Genomic DNA, 19,846 nt, shown 5'->3' with positions numbered 1-19,846 from the left:
TGCTCCACCACTAAGAAGGGTTTTGTCAAGGACGATGGTGAGTTTCAGTTACACCACACCAGGGCATACTTTGGACCAGAGGAAACTCTATGTGCTGGGGGTGGCATGGGAGGCAGCAAAGAATCTGTGTGCTCTGATTTCCTCTGTCCTGATGATTTGTATGAGGTGCCTGGGCTACAGTTGCCTCCCACGAGGTTGGCCCACTCTACTGTGCTCCAGTGACATCAGGTCTTCATGACGTCTGCCCAGTCTCCTACAATATAATCACTGTCAACCACAAAGCAATGAAGGTACACATTCACTCTCTCACCTTCCCTCGGTGAAAATGATGCAGACCCAGGCCTGCAAAGTGCTCTTGCCTCACGTCCATCTGGGTTAGAGCGAGGGCTGAGCATGGAGTCTGCATTGCTCTGGTTAGAGCGAGGGCTGAGTGCAGGGTCTGCATCGCTCTTTGAATAATCCGTCACACAGACATTAGCACACACCACACAATAGCCACTGAGTCAGAAACATGTCCAACATGTGCCTGGGACCAAGAGAAGCAGTGGCTGAGGGCATCCTGGGGAACAAGAGAACATGGCCCACCAGGACAGCCCCCCTACTCCTCAGAAACATTAGAGTTGGATCCCCCTTAGTGGAGCATCCTGGCTCCCCTGAAGCTCTGAGCAAGGAGAAGACCTCGCTATTTGTAAGACTGTGATATTCACAAATAATTCAGACAGAATAGCTCAGCTAACTAGCTGGAAACAGCACCCACGTGCTGGCACTCACCTTTGGACCTGTGAGCATACCAGGTCTGTCCCAGGTTTTCTCTCGCTTGGTGCTATCTCCCCCCCTTTTTTCTGGGCTCCGTGTCATCTCTCCTATCCTGTCATCATGTGTGTGGGACCATTTGATGGTTGTCCCCCACCCCTCAATCCGCTGTGCTGTCCTCACCCTGCATGTCCTGAACATGAAAGCTCTTGGCTCATCTGTAGACACTGCCTTTATGTTGAGTGAGGGTTTAAATGCGTACATGCCAATGCAATGAACATCCCACAATACAGGTGGAATCTATTTGGGGATCTTTATGCAATGTTCTGGTACCAGGTTAGTTGGGGACCTCTTCTTAGATGTTCCTTACAATCTATAGCAAGTAGTCAGATCTGAGGCAAGGATAGTGTGGATGGGTGGGATACCTAACTCCTAAGACAAAGCTGGATCAAAGTAGAAACTACAATGCATCCCTTGTAGGAAAGAGCCTTAGAGGATCAGGGACTGTGTAATGTGAACAGGTATACCTCTCCAATGCATAGGACAGGAACTCAGGCCAGCCTCTCCCAGCGCCACACTTCCCTTGTACCTGGCATCCTGCCATTAATCATACAGCATAGCTAGTAATCATTCATACACAATACCTTCTCCAGCATCCATACACTTTGCAAGGCATAGTCATACATTGACTCTCATCAAAGGGACAGGGCCTTGGCTGAGATGTGGCTGAAAGTCCAGCGCACAGGCCTTCAAGACAGCATCAGACTCTTGTCCACAGAAGCAACGAGACCAGTGTGGCATCTCTAGAGGCTCTTTTCCAGAGCCTGGAACCTGTTCTGGTTGTTCCAGAGTCAGAGCAATGCCAGGTGCAGTGGCCCCAGGAAGCTGGCCTCCACCACACCACTGCTGGGAGAGTAGACATCTTGTAATTAAATGTAGCTTTCAGCTGTGTTTAAACAGCACCGCAAAGCCCAGAGGAATCATCCTTTCATTTCTGTTCTAAACAGCTACTCTCCGATACAATTAACAAGAACCCCAGGCACGCAGCTCTTTTCATCACAAACCAATTTATGAGGCTTACACAAAGAGAGGCTAGCACAGGACAGCGGGCCTGGAATCCAGTACTTACTTGACGTCTGCAAAGAAGCTGGAAGGCACCTTGAGGATGTGGGCAACTTCATCCATCAGCTGCTTCCCCTTCTCTGGACTTAGGGGGCTGGAGAGGAGGAAGAGGAATTCCATTACTAAAGCAGAACAGCAGGTCCTGGGGGAGACTCTCAGCTCCTGGCTGCCTTTTCTTATCGAACTGTCAGTCCTGGGGACTCATTGCTCCTCAACATGTGCCCCAATCCAAGGCTCTGCTGTACTGTATCCTGCTTTGGGGTGTGGACTACTGCTCCCCAACAGCACTCTGGGAGAAGGTGCTGCTCCCTCCTGATGTGTACTCTGACTGAGCCCCTGTTCTGGGAGGGGCTGCACCCTAGCACACCCTGTATTTTGGAGTCTGCTGTTTCCCTATGCGACCTAGCTTTGGGGAAGGCTCAACACTTGTCCCACTTGGGAGCTGCTGCTACTGGACAAATGCTCACCCATGCTGGGAGGTGAATTGCTCCTTGACACATGCTGTGCTTGGGGGTCACTATCCTCCCCTCTGTTTATTGCACAGGCGCAAGCTACCCTCTTATGTGGCTGCTGCTCCCAGACAGACATCTGATTCTCCAGGGGAGGGGACACTACTGGCCAATGCAGGGCATTCTCCAATGCGCACTCTCCTAGGGAGTCTGCCCACAGACAAGCCCTAGCTATAGGGGTGGGGGTGTTGCTCTCCTAATTGCACCCCAAAACACACTCCTTTCTGTGGGGTGCTCTCTGAAGCAAGCCCGGCTGAGGAGACTGCTGTTCTCTAGCACGGCTTCCTCTGGGACTTCGGCACCAGGGGATCAGGTGATTCCTCAGGCGTGATGAATCACCTGATTTTCCAGCAATCAGACAGACAATACGGTGCAAATGGAATTGTTAGGAAGTGTAATGGGCCTGCGATGCTGCCACGGGCTCATCTCAGCTTTCAATAAAAATATAATAAAGAGGTTAGAAGGGAGGGGAGGAAAAGAAAGGAGACAGAGGAGAATGAACGCAGAGCAGAGGCCGAAAATCAGATTGCTGGGAGGCATCGGGTGCACAAAGGAAGCAGCCGCTTTATGGACTCATTTCTAACACGAATTACAATGCTAAGAAAAGGGTATTTAAACACCACACGCCAGTCACACACATATGCCAAGCGAGCAGGCATAAATGGTAGGCAGAGGTGCGTGCAGGAAAGTTCGCTGTCCCAGGAGGATCCTGAGGCTATGGCTCCCCATCAGGACACAGGGAGAACAGGAAGCAAGGACCCAGTGGGCCTGGAAGTTCTCAAAACGAACCTTGAGCGCCAGAATTCACTTCACAGATCACAACTGTCTGTGAAATCCTGTTAGTGCCACTTCAGAGAAGTCCTAATTCATACAGTTAGAGCAGAAAAGAGGCTTCTGGTCCGAGGAGGCTCTGCTACCTTTCCAGTCAGCAGAGAAAGAAAGGGTGGGGTAACCATCTCTGCTCCCTAGGACTTGCATTCTCATGGGGAGATGCGTGCCAGAGACAGCAAGAAAGCAAGTCACTCACTATAAGTGCAAGGATGCAACCCCAGATCCAGTCACGTCACGACAAACGCAATGGAGTAATCCCAGGCCCAGCCACTGATGCACGCCCCCGTGTCAAGTGCATTTAATTTGTCAGGATGAGTCACTGGCCCCTTTAGGAAGGGAGAGAGGATGCAGGCACCGAGGAACAATGTGAAGACTTCGAAAGCTGCTGTAGTCAAGATCCATCTAAGACTACCAGCAGCAGGTCACCAGCCTGGGGCAAGTCCTCCCTCAGCCTGCTTTCTTACAGCACACAGACCACCATCCCAGGAACGGCACCACCGGCAGTGAACCTGGCCCTCACACATCAATCACCAACCAAGAAAATGGACTGCAGGCTTGCCCACAGGGCAACATGGTTGGAAAACTTCCTCAAATGAGATTCGTGCTTCCCAAATGAGTCTAGCACGTGTCACGTTGACGCAAAACTAACTGGCAACTCTCCAAGCCCCACTTCCCAGGTCCCCTTCGCCTGTATCTGCCACCCATTACTAACCACAGCCCCTTGGCCCTGCCTCCTCTCCTTCACCTGAATTCCCATCCTCACATCAATGGAAGCCCTTGGATGGTCACTCCAAGGATCTTGCAGGTCTGTAAGTCAGTCCAGATTTATAACCCATAGAGAGTAAGGGCCATTTCTTTTTAAGATTTTTAACTTGAAGGTTCCATGATGACTTTCTCTGACTTTACTACTCATGTTGGACCTACTTACACTAATTTCATTTTTAGATTATTTACTACCAAAGAGTGAGGAGGTGAAGTCCCGACCGACTTTGTCATGGCCCTAGCCCCATATACCTCATGGCTTTCTCAGCCCTGTAAAGGGGAAATGGCAGGGCCCTGAATAGGAAGTTCATGAATCAAATCCCTCTCTAAGCCCTTTGTCTCCACAGTCAGACAGACACCCCCAGTCACACTAATCACAGTCAGACAGACACCCCCAGTCACACTAATCACAGTCAGACAGACACCCCCAGTCACACTAACCACAGTCAGACAGACACCCCCAATCACACTAATCACAGTCAGACAGACACCCCCAGTCACACTAACAACCACAAGTCAGGACAAGTTGCCCCTTCCCTGCCTCCCCATCATGGTCAGAACTGAAGGCAGGGCATGCTCTATTCAACACCCTGTGCAGATTGTGCTCAAATGAGCACACGGCTATCTCTGCTATATTTTAAAATACATGGCCATCATCTGTCCTTTCTTGGTCAGAACTTCCTTGGGAAGCTGCTGGAGTTAATCTGAAAAGGCAATGGGGCAGGCTCAACAGAGCAATTCTGACTGTCTCTGTGTGGCAGGTGCCACCCTGATCATCTGGAGAACAGCAAGCACTGACTCTTGCTATTAGCTGGGTTCACAGATGGGAGAGCCTTGAGTACCCTGCCCCCTACACACACACACACACACACACACACACACACACACACCAAGCAGTGAGGATTCCAGAGGTAAAGATGAGGTTTATCTCTAATGTGTTTCAGGTTTGAAGGAGAGCAGCATGCTTTGAAATCTTTCAACGTTACTATTCAACTATTTTTTTTTTTAAAAAAAAAAAGTTGTTTCCTGATGTCTAGCAAATTAGTAAAACAGGAAGAATCCAGTGTTCACCATCATACTTCCACAGAAAGCCCTTTCCGGTGCATGAAGCACACTGAGCACAGCTCATGAACTTGCACAGAAGCACAGCCTAAGGAGTCCCGCCCAAGCCAGGATGAACTTCCATGCAAACACAGCACATGGGCTCCATCTCCTGCCACATAGTATGTGGACTACCACGTAAATCCCACATGTGTACCCCAGTTCCACATTGAACAGAGACTCAGTCACAAATAAAACATGTGGGCTTCCATATAAACACAGCTCATGACTTCCCAGCCCCACAGCACCCTAAACAAGAATCTGGATGAACAATAAGCACAAATGAGAATAACATGTGACTAAAAGGCCGCAGAGTGGCACTCTTAGAACAGAACAGCAGACTGGAGAGACGGCTTCATGGCCCCCAGATCCCATGCTGTGGCTCACCACTACCTTAATTCAAGTTCCAGGGAATCCCGTGCCCTCTTCTGAATCCTAGGGGCACCGGGTACTTACATACATTTACTCAGGAGATCTTGTCTTTTCCTACTTCCTATGTAGATGAGATCTAGGCATGTCTCTTTTAGGGTCCTCATTGTTGTCTAGGTTCTCTGGGATTGTGATTTGTGGGCTGGTTTTCTTTGCTTTATGTCTAAAAACTACTTATGGGTAAGTGCATGTGATAATTGTCTATATCTAGTATACAACACAAGTATAATGCCCATGGTACCACTTAACACACACATCCTACACATAAAAAATATCTATATGTAAATAGGGCAATGGTTTTCATGGAAGAGGACACCTATACATGGGGTATCTGAGTTTATGAGTGGTTGGCTGTTGAATAGTTTGCATGGTGAGTAAACTGTGGGGGTTTCCAAAGTGTAGAGCCGTGTCTACATCTCTGTGTTCCCTATATGGGAGGAGGTGAGCACTCCAGCACCCATCAGAGAGTGAGAGGTCAGACGAGGTTGAAGAGTGGGAACTCGGTTCTAGAGAAAGGAAGAAGCAGAGACATGCAGGGAATGTGGGCCAGGGTGGTCCTGGAGTGAAAGCTGCTACTACTCGTCCAAAATCGTAAGAAGAGGCTTGGCAATGACTGAAAACAATCTTGAGTCTTAGTTTGTTTTTAGTAACAGTCTTTTTTGAGCTTAAAATGAGCCTTTTCTGCCAATTAGCAGTTGGCTTTCACCAAAGAAATTTGGAGTTTCCAGCACCAAGCCATGGACATGGAAAACCACACAGGTTTCGCTGAGCTGCACAATGGTAGAACTAGTGCCTGCTTTGAGCTTTTCCCCAGGGCAGTGAGCAGTAAGAGTGGCAGGCTCCATGGTGAAAGAAGGAAGGCCTGAACATTCATACCTGTGTGCATGCATTTGCACACTTCATATATGCTCAGATGAGCGCTCATACCTGAGTCTATACATCTATATGCATATGTGCTCAGTCATATGCCTTCCTCCCTTTGAAACACTGCTCCCATGACATGAAAAGATGCTATTTTCTCATGGAGTATGACATCAAACATTGGGCTCATTAGCAAAGGGGACCCAAGTATCAGGCTGACCACTGTTGAGTCTCTGGTACTTAGTGTTTGAGTTCTTTCTCTTGTTAACCTGTAGCCATGAAGAATATTCCCCTCTAAATGGTCTACTATTTGTTGGGAAACAGATAAATGTTTTAGAGTTCCAAACAGTAGGGAGCCAGAAGAAAGCTAAGCTTTGAGGACACCAAGTCCTGTCCTGTACCTGCTGTTGCTTATCCCTGAGTGTGGGCATTCCCTGGGGAGAACTGCTGGGCCCGACCTTTCTACCCCACCCATGGCTGTCCTCTGCAGACGCCTCTGTCTCTCAAGGAGTACATACCTGCAGAGGACGGGGTAATCAAGAGAAGCAGGCAGGGCTTTGCCTAGCTTGGCATGTTTACTGGCTTTAGACCATGGTCCTAAAGCCGATGAGAAGTGCAAAAGCCAGCAGAACACTGCTGCCGGACTGCCTTCCCCACACACCTGGGATGCGTCTGCTCCTCAGCGAGGCACTACCGCCCTCCAGCAGAACACTGCTGCTGGACAGCCTTCCCCACACACCTGGGGTGTGTCTGCTCCTCAGCGAGGCACTGCCGTCCTCCAGTGCCTCGCTGCGGGCTCCCAGGGATTAGAAGCAGGCCCTCCACTCACTTGCTTCCTGTGAGGATGTATCCCTGCTGCTCCTCCTCAGAAGGCTGAACTTCCAGTTGTAGGCCTCCACTAGGGGGTCCCTGTGCCTCTGAGTGGAGGCTTTGCTCCTCCTCCCACACCTCTGGAGCTCGGTTTTGGAATTGGTTCTCAAGTGTCTGGGCCTGGGGCTCTGAGTACAGCTTCTTTTCCATCAGGTCTTTGGAGTAAGTCCGGCTCCTCACATGCTCCACCCCGGCAGTCTCCTCTTCTGAAGACAAGACGTCCTCAGGCTGCTCGGACTTCTTGATCTCTGCTCCGGAGGACTTTCCCAGAATGGGAACTTCAGGTGATAGAGGTGACCCCTGGTCTTTCATGAGGTCCCCAAGCTGTACACTCAGACGATCGACCTAACAAAGAAGAAACATTCATGAGATGCCATGTAAGAAGGTACTGCGGGTAGATATCCCAGAAAAGTCAAGTCACATGGAGGGATGGCAATAGAGCATTCTGAAGGAAGCATGCTGGAGAGGGTTGCAGCATCTTTGTGTAGAACTAGAGGGGATATTAACCAGGGTATCAGTCACGTCACGGTGCTCTCTTCGGCTCCTACCACCCTGTGACATACTCTTCCAGAAGAGTCCCTCTAGAAGCGATGGACTGTCAAAAATATTGATCACCACTCCTGGCTTCTGTTGAGCTCTCCCCAACACAAAAGATGTTGTAGGAATACTGGTCTGTGTAAATTCAGTCTTATATAAGCCATAGGAGTTAGGAACCATCAGTGATCCCCATTTCATAGACAGGGAAACTGAGGCAGAAACTAACCTTGAGTCCCGAACCCATCATAGGGACATGTGTTTATGTTCCAGTGACATTCTTATCTCTCTCTCTCTCTCTCTCTCTCTCTCTCTCTCTCCCTCTCTCCTTTCTTCCTTTCTTTCTCTTTTTCAATTCTTCCTTCCTTCCTCCCTTCCTTTCTACTTTTATTGTTTCTTTTTCAAAACAGGGTCTCTTTGTATTGCCGTGGCTGTCCTGGAACTTGCTCTGTAGACCAGGCTGGCCTCAAACTCAGAAAGCCCTTCCTGCCTCTGACCCCCTCCCCGAGTGCTGGGATTAGAGGCGTGTGCTATCATCATGGCTATTATTACGGTGCATGGCGGCAGCGTGCTTTTGCTTCATGAAAACCTCATTTCATCATTCCTGGCCCACACTCTGGCCTCGGCTTCACATATTCAGCCTTACAGAAGCTGGACATCAAATGACCACAGAAACGGAGGTCAGCAGTTGTAGATTTTGAAGTCCAGTTTAACCTTTATCAAAAGGTGCTGTTTCCATGAGGACAAGGCCCCCGAAGTGTGACCCATGGATGTGTGGAAGCAAATGTCCTTATCATCTCAGTGGAGTGGCTTCAACCGTGAACTTATATTTCTGCTATTACTCTAGACAGGAGCTGGAGTTTGGTTTCTTTGTCAGCTTGTTCCACCAAACACATATTTAAGGAATAGATAACCGTGAGGGAGGTGATTTCCCCTTGACTAGAATTCATGAGTTTCCTTTGGAATGTATGAACACAGTAGTTTGATGAAGACATTTACTACGGCTTTGGTTTGCAGCAACAATGCACGGCAGTTAGTTACCCCGCGGGGGCTTCTGAGAGACAGGGGATAATGATCTCTGAGATGGAGCTGCATGTGAGGGGAAGGTGTCACTAAAGAGAGCTCAGAGCATCTAACACTCAAAGGCTCCTGCTGAAAACAATCCCCTGAAAATATGCTCCAAGAAATAGAGAAACACATCAACACAACATATGGAACAAAGAAATGTCAAAACCCAGCAAGGGCAAGAGGAGGTCATGGGAGAGGCAAGGAGGCCATGAGTAGGGTCTGGTAGTTTCACCAAGTTCAGGTGCAGGGGAGCTCTGGCCTGAATTCTGAGACCACAACCTTGAAGGTTATGGGGCCTGTGTGGTACCCATTCTCCCTTCCAAACCCAGAAACAGTTTCCTGACCAATTTCTCCATCACGTCTCAGACGGCAGTCTGACTGTGGCTGTGATTTCAGTTTGCTGCTGTTCCCTGCTGTCATCCATCAGACACCGATCCAGAAGCAAGCAAGATGACATAAGCAGTTTGTCAGAGCCACATGACATCACTGCTTCTGTAAGACTTTCCTTAGAGACCACGGGTGCTCTAGCCCCCAAATCTAATAGTTATTGGGTATTGCTGACACAGAGTGCATAGGTCCTGGCTGGCTAATCCCTTTCACGGAGCCATCCTAGATCCCCTTAGTCATGGAGTAGCCTGTAACTGTGTGGTTGAGGACATCAGACAGGGAAGGTGGAGCAGCACCAGGTGCAAAGGAGCCGATGTGTCCCATCCAGGGAGCCTCAGACTGTGCACAGGATAAGTAGGTCTCTGAAACATGCTGTGGGATATTCTCATGGAAGATGGATTCTGAGAATATTAAATTCCCTTGTTTGAGTTTGCCATATTTTCACATCTCTATATAATGGCTAAGTATTCATTTATAATCTGAAAACATTTTCCAGATTTTCTATACCTAGGTCTATACAACTGTGTGTGCACTCTATATTTTTCTCAGTTTGGGGATTATGAGGATTTTCCCCATACCCTTCCAGTTGCTAGGAAGTTATATCATAAATATAAAGATGATCGATAATGTCATGATTTTAGGTCAATATGCTGGCATCTTACCTCCTCGTACACTGGATTATCCACTTCTGATAGCTTGTGATCTGTAAAAGACAAGAGCATGTTATCCAGGTTCCTGAAAGATGTTCTTATAACATGTCCCAGTGCATAGCAAGGTGACCCCACAAAATCCTCATGTACATATCAGGTAGAGCAGCGTGACCACGTCTCTGGCAGAGTAACCCTATAAAGTGGAACAGGGGAGGGCTTTGCTAAGCAGCTTAAACACAGCATCATTCACAGATTCCTCTCCCAGCTCCACAGGCAGACCTGCACAGAGTCCTCAGGGTTTGCCATAGGGCAGAGGACCCCAAGGCTTCATCAGTCAACAGTGATAAAAATAGAGAAGTCTACCCAAACTACTTCATGTTAAAGATGGTGTGGGCTATCACTTTGGCCAAAGAAACACTATCCTCCTTTGCTTTCTAAAGCTGCGAGGAGACAGCACGGCCAAAAGCAACCCGGGGAAGAGTTTATTTCATCGTATAATTTCCAGTCCATCATTCAAGAAGTCAGAAACTCTAGGCAGGAAGTGAATGGAGCAGAATCACAGAAGAACATTGCTTACAAGCTTGCTAATCATTTGTACAACTCCAAAGCCCCTGTCCAGAAGTGGTACTACCCACAGTAGGTTGTGCCCCTCCACATCAGTAATGAATCAAGAAAACATCCTTGAGGCTTGTTACAGGCCAATCTGATGGAAGCATTTTCTCAGTTGAAGTGCCCTCTTCCAAGATGATTCCAGCTTGTGACCACAACAGATGTCCAAGGCTATGTAACTCAGGGCACACTCCTCGATTTGTAGGGAACTCTCTAGATCCTCCTGTGCTTGGTTAGCCCTTTGTAACTGGTTGATTTTCCTCCTTTCCAGGCCACAGGGGAAAGGAATGCACCTTACATCGACTTTCAGTAGGGTTTTATGTGCCTACCATGTTCAGAGCTCAGAGGCTCGGAGGCCTGCCTGCACTGAGCAGCTCCTCAGGTAAGATGATGTCGTCTGCTGCTTCCAGTAGCTTCAGCAGCAGATGCAGACAGCTGAATGAACCCTTTTAGGTTTATTGTTCAAATATTTGACAGTGCATACTGGTTTGACCCAAACAAAGACACTCTCTATCACTCCCAGGTTCTCCTAATTCTGAACCTCAGCACGCAGGAATCGAGCCTCCTCCCTGAGAACAATTTGCCATCCATATAATTGCTCTGGGAAGCCTAGTCTGTCAAGAAAGCTTTTAGAGCCAAAAGTTCAAACAGATAAAAAAAAAATCTTTAACATAAATCCATCTCTCCAGCAGAAAGAATGCATTATGGCCTGGGGAGTAGGAATCTCCCCTCCCCAGGGTTCCCTCCCCTTCCTGTATCCTCACCACCTCCCTATATTGTCTCCCCAGGGCTTCTTCCCATCTGCATCACTCCTTCTCCAGGCTCCTTCCTCCTTATTCCCACAGCCCCTCCCTGCCACTTCTTCCCTTGCCTGTGGCCACCCAGCTGCAAAGGACCCAAAGAGTGGGAGGTCACCTTGAAGCACGGTTTCTGGGGCATCTGCCTGCTCTCTTGGCTGGCCTTCAGCCCCTCTCCCATGGCTATCTTGGCTTCCCTCTGCAACATCACTTTGTTTGACTCCAGCAATTGAGTCTGCCATTTTCTCAAACTTCAGGGGGCCCAGGCGGTCCACTTCAGCTTGCAGCTGCAGATCCTTCAGGAGACGTCGCAGGAGTGTGTCTAGGGGAACAAACAAAGTCACAGTTAGCAGTCACACAGCATAAGAAGGAGGCTGGTTATCGGAGGGACGTTTTTGTGTTTAGCTGGACATGGAGCTCACGGAATAGGAAGGAATGACTGCCCAGAGAAGGAGACAAGGCCTCACAATAACTCCAGGGTCAGCTGCGGAGGAGTTGGCATATCCTCAGCAAGCCTTCAGATTATCAACACACATTAAGCTGTGTCTGTCTCTCCTGGAACAGAGAGCAATTACAGGCTAAAGGGACACTAGGGCTTAGACTCACTGTCTCACTCCACCTACCCTGCTCAGATGCTGCAGAAGTGGATAGCTGTCATATTTCTTGAGGCTCATGGAGGAAAACCTCAGTTGAGCACTCTGACCAGCATAACAATGTGTCCTGAATATGTACAGAGCCTGGTGGCCCCTGTGCCATGTGCACATATATAAAGAGCCTGGAAGCCCCTTACTGTGTGTGCATATGTACAGACCCTGGTGGCCCCTGTGCTGTGTGTGTGTGTGTGTGGTGTGTGTGTGTGTGTGTGTGTGCACATGTACAGAGCCTGGTGGCCCCTGTGCTGTGTGTGTGTGTGTGTGTGTGCGCGCGCATATGTACAGAGTCTGGTGGACCCTGTGCTGTGTGTAAAGTAAAACAAGTTCTGAAGGCAGGCTCCCACACAGCCAGACAGTCCAACCTTCACTGGGAGGGAGCGCACACACAGGGACTCAGGAACCTTCTTCTAGGCCAGGGCCCAGTGGAAGGAGGCATGGAACCTGTACTACTGTTGAAGTCCTCCAGCTTTCACCTACGTTCTGATCCTAGAGCCAGACTCTACCATTCATTCTGAGCAGGGATAGCTCTAGCCAACATCTGTGCAGGGAGGTCAAGAGGTCAGGAAGGTGATGTTTTCCAAAAGACCCTTTACTCACTAGTCATGTTTGAACATGCATATTCACCATACTTTCATATTCCCCAGCACCCCCAATAGCCCCAACACTGTGGGAATAGATGAGGTCCCATGGTTATGAGGCAGGTGTAGCTTTCTTCAACACAGTCCTAGACTTTGGTCTATCTGTTGTAGCTACTTTGACCTTTTTTAGTCAATTAACAATGGCTATGTAGCACTTTTATCATGAGAAACCCTTCCACAAACACTGTCCAGGCCTAGCAAGTGCTTCTCTGAGTCTCTCTCTCTCTCTCTCTCTCTCTCTCTCTCTCTCTCTCTCTCTCTCTCCCTCCATCCCCCTCCCTCTCTCCCTTCCTCCTTCTTTCCCTCCCTTCTTTGAAGCAAGATTGCATTAGTCTTGGTCCCACCAATTGACATTGTCCATCACAGACAGATGTGGGTAGGAAAAGGTTCCCCTGCATCTGCCCAGGTTTGCTTCTGAACAACTTCTAGACCTCGATGTGAGGTTGTGGTCAGGGAAATTTCCCCAAGCTCAGTTGTCTGGGGTCATATGCATGATGGGAATTGAAGGGTATAGCATACTGAGAGGTCATGGCAGGCCCCCAGGAGTCAACTATGCAGAAGTGTACTGTGGATAGGCATGACTTGATGATGCATGTGAAAGGAAACTGCCCAGGGACAAATTAAACAAGATGTGTAGCAGGGCATGCTGGGAATCCCTGCTGCCATGAGCACAGATCATATAGAGCACCATAGGCAGGACACTGAAAATCCACAAGGCCACATCTTCAAGGAAGGGACACCAAAAGACAGTGCTCATGAAAGATCAATACCATGAGAGGGTTAGGATAACACAGATATATAGCTGGTCCTGGGAAACCCTCTACAGGGATCTGCTAACATGGTCCAGTTCCTGTACACACAGATCCCAGCACAGAGTAAAGGCTTGCTTACAGGTGAGTTGAAACTTGACCGTAATCCTCAACAAGGAGAGAGAATGTGACTGAGGATGACACAGGCAGAAGGGCACACCAGGTATAAACTCAGCCGGGACATAGAAGAAACAAAAACTGAAGAAGAAAAACCTATAAAAGGGTTTAACCATGGGCCAGAAGCAGGCAATTAGGAATGAGTCTGAAAACAGCAAAAGTTGCACAATGGAAAGATTACAGTATACAGAACCTCAGTAACCTGAAAAGTAGGGTTGGGCAGACCACACCATGGTTAGAGCATAGGGGGAAGCAGTCTCCAGGAAGTAGGTGGCTAACTCCAGGTGGTCACATCTCTCTCTGCTTCTCGAAATCCAATCCCCCAGTCTCATCCCAGCTCTGAAGGAGACCACCTGCTGCAGAGTCCTTCCATCCCACCCCCATCTCCAGGGGTCACAAAGATCTACCTCTCCCCAATCCTCCCTCCAACTCCTTGCTTTGCCCCAGTCCTCAACTCCAGCAGGCACTCTCTGAGACCCCTGAGGTCACTCTAACCAGGGAAGCAAGTAAACTAACTTAAAGTTTTCACCTCTCCCTGCATTTCTCCAACTCCAGTCCTCAATTCTCATGCCCAACTCGAGTAAACCCACCACTGTGACCTTTCCTCACTCTCTGCTCCCATTTTGAGGGAAATAAGCAGATCCTGGAAGAACACCCTACTTTTCTTCCTCTTGTGAGCCCCTTCAACCCCTCCAAGCCCACCCCATTTCTAAGTACCAGCTTCCAATATCCAGAAGCACATTTTACTTGAAACCCCAAGTGGGCACATCTCCTGGAACACCATAACATTTCCCATGAGACACCTCAGTCACCACACTCTCCAAGACACAAAGAGGGCAACAGAAATTAAGAAACAAAACACCCATCCAACAAAGACAAGAACAGGTATCAGCACCTACAATTACAATTGTCTCAATCCCAGATGCATAGACACCAGCATAAAAACACAATCAATAACAGCAAGAACAATATGTCCCCACTAGAGCCCAGCAACCCTACCCCAGGAGGCCCTGAGTATTCTAACATAGCCAAGACTGAATAAAAGACCTTAAAACAGCCATTATGAATATGATAGAGGTCCATAAAGGAGAAATCAACAAATCCTTTAAAGAAATCTGAGAAAACACAAATATTGGAAGGAAATGAATTAAACAGTTCAAGACCTGAAAGTGGAAATGCAATCAATAAAGAAAAACCCAAAATGAAGGAAATATGAATATGAAAATTTCAGGAACCTGAACAGGAACCTCAGAGGCAAACCTCACCAACGGAACAAAAGAGATGAAGGAGAGAGTCTCAAGCATTGAAGATCCAATAGAAGAAATGTATACTTCAGTAAAAGAGAATGTTAAATCTGAAAAATTCCTGGCATAAAATATGGGACACTATGAAAAGACCAAATGTAAGGAATTATAGAAATAGAGAAAGGGGAAGAAACCCAGGTTAAGGGAACAGAAAATATTTTCAACACAACCACATAAAAGAAAATTTCCTTAACCTAAAGATGGAGATGACTATCAAGGTACAAGACACATGCAAAACTAAACAGACTGGACCAGAAAAGAATTTCCCCACAGCACATAACAACCAAAAAACTAAACATACAGAACAAAGAAAAAAAATGTTAAAAGATGACCTAGAACAACAAAAGGAAAGAAATCACACCCAAAAAAAAAAATGAGACGGCAAGAAATAATCAAACTCAGGACTAAAATTAATGAACTAGAAACAACAACAACAAATACAAAAAAATCAATGAAACAAAGAGTTTGTTCTTCAATAAAAATCAGTTATAATTGATCCAAATTAAATAAAAGGAGAGAGAAGAACTGAATTAACAAAATGAGAAATGAAAATCAGGACATAACAGATACCAAGAGGATTCAAAAATCACGAGGATATACTTTAAAAAGCTGCACTCCACCAAATTGGAAAAGATGAAAGAAATGGATAATTTACTTGATATATACATAACTACGAAAGTTAAATCAAGATCAGATAAACAATTTTAACAGACCTATAGCCCCTAGTGAAATAGAAGCAGTCATTAAATGCTGTGGGATAATGTTCTTATACACTGTAAAAATCTGTCACTCATATTGTTTTAATAGAACACTGATTGGTCTGTAGCCATGCAGGAAGTATATGTGGGGCTACTAGAATAAAAGAATTCTGGAAAGAGGAAAGGCAGAGATCGTCACCAGCCAGGCACAAAGAAGCAATATGAGAATGCTGCACTGGGAAAAGATACCAAGCCACATGGCTAAACATAGACAAGAATTATGGGTTAATTTAAGTTGTAAGAGCTAGTTAATAAAAAGCCTGAGCTAATACACCAAAGAGTTTATAATTTAATATAAACTTCTGTGTGTTTCTTTGGGATTGAATGGCTGTGGGACTGAGCAGGACAGAAACTTCTGTCTACAATTAAAAGTCTCCTAGTTGGAAAAGGCCCAGGGTAAGATGGGTTTAATGCATAATTCTACCAGACTTACAAAGAAGAGTTAACCTCAATACTCTTAAAGTTATTTCACAAAATAGAATCATAAGAAACATTGCCCAATTTGTTTTATGAGGCCACAGCTACCCTGATAGACAAACCATATTAGGACCCAGGAATTAAAGACAATTAGAGACAAATTTCTCTAGTGAACATAGACACAAATATATTCAAAACTCTTTGAAACCAAATCCAAGAACACATCAAAAGTTCTGCCATTATTAAGTAGGGTTCATCCCAGAGATGCCAAGATGGTTCAGCATATGTAAATCAATAAGTGTAATCCACCATATAAATAAACTGAAAGATAAAATCCACATGATCACCTCATTAGATGCAGAAAAGGCCTTTGACAAAAGTTCAACACCCTTCATGATAAAAATTCTGGATATATTAGGAATAGAAGAGACATATCTCAAAATAAGAAAGGCAGTTTACCCCAAGCTCATAGCCAAAGTCAACTTGAATAGAGAAAAATCCAAAGCAAGTTCACTAAAAACAGGAACATGACAAGGTTGTCCACTCTTTCCATTCTATTCAATATAGTACTTAATACTGAGCAGTAAGGAAACTGAAAGAAATAAGCGGGATATAAATAGGATGTATCTTTATTTGTAGACAATATGACAGTATACATAAGTGACCTGAAAATTTTTACCAGGAACTTCTATAGCTGAGAAACAACTTCTGCAAAGTTGCTGGATACAAATTATCTCATAAAATCAGTATCCTTCAATGACAAATGGACTGAGAAAGAAATCAGGAAAATACCACCTTTCACAATAGCCTCAAATATTATAACATATCCTGTGGTAGCTTTAACAAGCAAGTGAAAGACTTGTATACTAAAAATTTTAAGACACTAAAAAAATCAGAATATAAAAAGATATATCATACTCATGGATTGATAGGATTACTATAGTAAAATAGTCATTCTATCAAAAGCAAACATATTTGATATAATCCCCATCAAAATTCCAACACAATTTTTCACAGATGTTGAAAAAACAATTTTTAGCTTCATATGGAAACATAAAAACTCAGGCTAGTTAAAATCAATGAACAGGAGGTCTCATCACCCTCAGTGTCGATATTACAAAGCTGTAGTAATAAAACCAGCAAGGCACTAGTGTCAATATTACAAAGCTATAGTAATAAAACCAGCAAGGCACTAGTGCAGAAACAGAAACGGGAATTAATGGAATCAATTGGAAGACCGAAATACAAATCCAAACACCTATGGATACCTGTTTTGTTTTTGTTAAAGCCAGAAACACATGCTGGGAAAAATATAGCTTCTTCAACACATGGTGCTGCTCAAACTGTATGGCTGCATGTAAAATAAAGTAAATAGATCCATATTTCTCACCCTGAACAAAACTCAAGTCCAAATGGGGTAAAGATTTCAACATAAAACCAGGTACACTGAACTTAATAGAAGAGAAAGTAGGCAACAGCCTTGAACTCATTGGCACAGGAAAAGGCTTTCAGAATTGAATACCATTAGCACAAATGCTAACATCAACAATTAATAAAGTGGACCTCAAGAAACTGAGAAGTTTCTGTACAGCAAAGGATCCATCCTTCATATAAAGTGACAGCCCTCAGAATGAGAAATTATTTTTATCAGCTACACATCTGATAGTGTCTAGATATCAATAAAATAAAAAATTAAAAATTAAATACAGATATAAACAGATTTCTTTAAAAGTGAATCTCAAATGCCTGAAATTAATGGAACTTAAAAAAAAGTTCAACATCCCTAGCCATTTGGGAAATGCCAATCAAAAATACTTTGAGATTTCAACTTATACCTGCCATAACGGCTAAGAACACAAAATAAATATCAGCTAATGCTAATGAGGATGTAGAGTTAGAACACTCATCCATTGGTAATGAGGAGTCAAACTTATACAGCCAATATGGAAATCAGCGTGGTAGTTCCTTAGGAAGATGAGAATCAATCTACCCTAATATCCAGCTATATGACTCTTGGGTTTATACCCCCAAATACTTCATTCTAACACAGAAACATTTGATCAGCCATGTTTTTTTACTGCTCTATGCATAAAACCAGAAATTTAGAACAATCTAAATGTCCCTCAACAAAAAAGTGGCTAAAGAAAATATGGTTCACCGGGCGAAGGTGGCGCATGCCTTTAATCCCAGCACTCGGGAGGCAGAGGCAGGTTGGATCTCTGTGAGTTCGAGGCCAGCCTGGTCTACAGAGCTAGTTCCAGGACAGGCTCCAAAGCCACAGAGAAACCCTGTCTCGAAAAAAAAAATATGGTTCATTTATACAATGGAGTATTACCCAGCCATTAAAAAAATGAAATGACATTTGCAAGCAAGTGGATGGAACTAGAAAAAATTATCCCAAGTGAGTATCTTAGAAGCAAAAAGACAAATTTGGTATTTATTCACTTATATGTAGATATTTGCTAATAAGTTAATGACAACTAAACCTCAATCTATAGAACCAAAGAGGGTGGGGTAGAGTAAGGGACTAGTGGGGACAGACATATCTCATTAGGAAAGGCAAATAAAATAGGTATTTATGGATGGATGGAAGAAGCTGGAATTAGAAAGTCAAGGTGGGGGACAAAAAGGGAGAAGATATGGGAAGAAAGATCTAAAATTAAGGTTCATTTGTGGGATAGTATAGAAACCTAATATACTAGAAGATTCCTAAAATATTTATATATATGAAGGCAATCTACATGAAATTGCCAAATAATGGAGAGCCAAAGGGCCAACTTGCCATCTCTTGTCACCGAATGAAGCTTCTAGTACTGGAATTGGGTTGAATCTAATTGAGTTGTTGGCCAAAGGGAATCCATGGGAATTCTCAAACAACTCAGGCTGTGGCCAAGTCTGTATATTGTGCTCCACTAACTGGCAAGGCCCATTCCTGAAGAAAACACCTACATGTCTCATTGAACATGGAGAAGCTGAGCTGATGTCTACATTAGAGCCTTCACTCTTATTTCCACCATCTTTAGATACAGTGAGCTGCTCTGCAGGCTACCAAAAAAGAAACATAAACACCAAACCAGCCACAAACCATTTCATCTACAATGGTGTCCTGCTAGTAAGAAAAGCAGGCCAGAGCAGGCCTGAGGCAACAAATTCCATAGGAGTAGGACTGAACCAGGACCTCTGCAGATCCTGGCATCAGTCTGGGACCCCTCAGAGTTAGTAGGCAGGAAGTAGAAACCTCTGCGGGTCTGGGTGTGAGTTTAGGACATCAGTAGGCCTGAGCCAGGTCTTCTGTTGGTCCGGGCACACCCAAGTCTGGGACCTCTGAGGGAGAAGATTAGAGCCAGAGACCTTTGCAGGACCAACCCCAAGCCAGGGACCTCCAAAGGAGCAGATCCAGAACAGGGACATTTACAGAAACAGATCTGAGCCAGCAACCTAGATCAGAGGAGGCTTGAGACAGCAAACTCTACAGGAGCAGAGCAAACCCCAGGAGTGCTGAGCAACCTCCAGGAACATGGAGTGACCAATGTGGTAACTAGAACCATGTCACTGACTGTACCATGAGGAACAACCATCTGAGTCTTGGATCCACTGGTACCTAGAAGATTAATTACCAGAATAATAGACAGCCCCAAGGACACCAATTAGAGGAAAAGATGAGTAGACAGGGTAAGAACACATGCAACACCACAAAGAGAAACATGGCAACAATAAAATCTAGAGGCCCTACAAGAACAAGACTTGAACAACCAAATATAGATGAAGCAGAAGAAAATGACCTAGAAAATAACTTCATGAAAATCTTTGAGACTCATAAAGAAAAAATGAGAAATTCCCTCAAAGAATTTGAGGAAAAGGCAAACA

The 19,846-nt window shown here is 45.4% G+C and overlaps 1 protein-coding gene across 1 annotated transcript in view; it reads right to left on the bottom strand.

The window, feature by feature from the left end:
* Ptprn2 (protein tyrosine phosphatase receptor type N2) overlaps nucleotides 1–19,846 on the bottom strand; it is a 704,719-nt gene that overhangs the window by 380,029 nt on the left and 304,844 nt on the right. Inside the window, exons 7-10 of the mRNA XM_050120851.1 lie at nucleotides 11,402–11,605; nucleotides 9,890–9,930; nucleotides 7,198–7,583; nucleotides 1,883–1,969 (exon numbers count right to left, since the gene is read on the bottom strand). Of these exons, the coding sequence (XP_049976808.1) occupies nucleotides 1,883–1,969; nucleotides 7,198–7,583; nucleotides 9,890–9,930; nucleotides 11,402–11,605 (718 nt within the window). The remainder of the gene's footprint in view (nucleotides 1–1,882; nucleotides 1,970–7,197; nucleotides 7,584–9,889; nucleotides 9,931–11,401; nucleotides 11,606–19,846) is intronic.

This window comes from Alexandromys fortis, unplaced genomic scaffold (assembly GCF_014885135.2).
Source record: "Alexandromys fortis isolate MF-2015 unplaced genomic scaffold, M_Fortis_MF-2015_v1.1 scaffold_182, whole genome shotgun sequence".
NCBI classification, from domain to species: Eukaryota; Metazoa; Chordata; class Mammalia; order Rodentia; family Cricetidae; genus Alexandromys; species Alexandromys fortis.
This window is presented reverse-complemented; position numbering and strand designations above follow the sequence as displayed.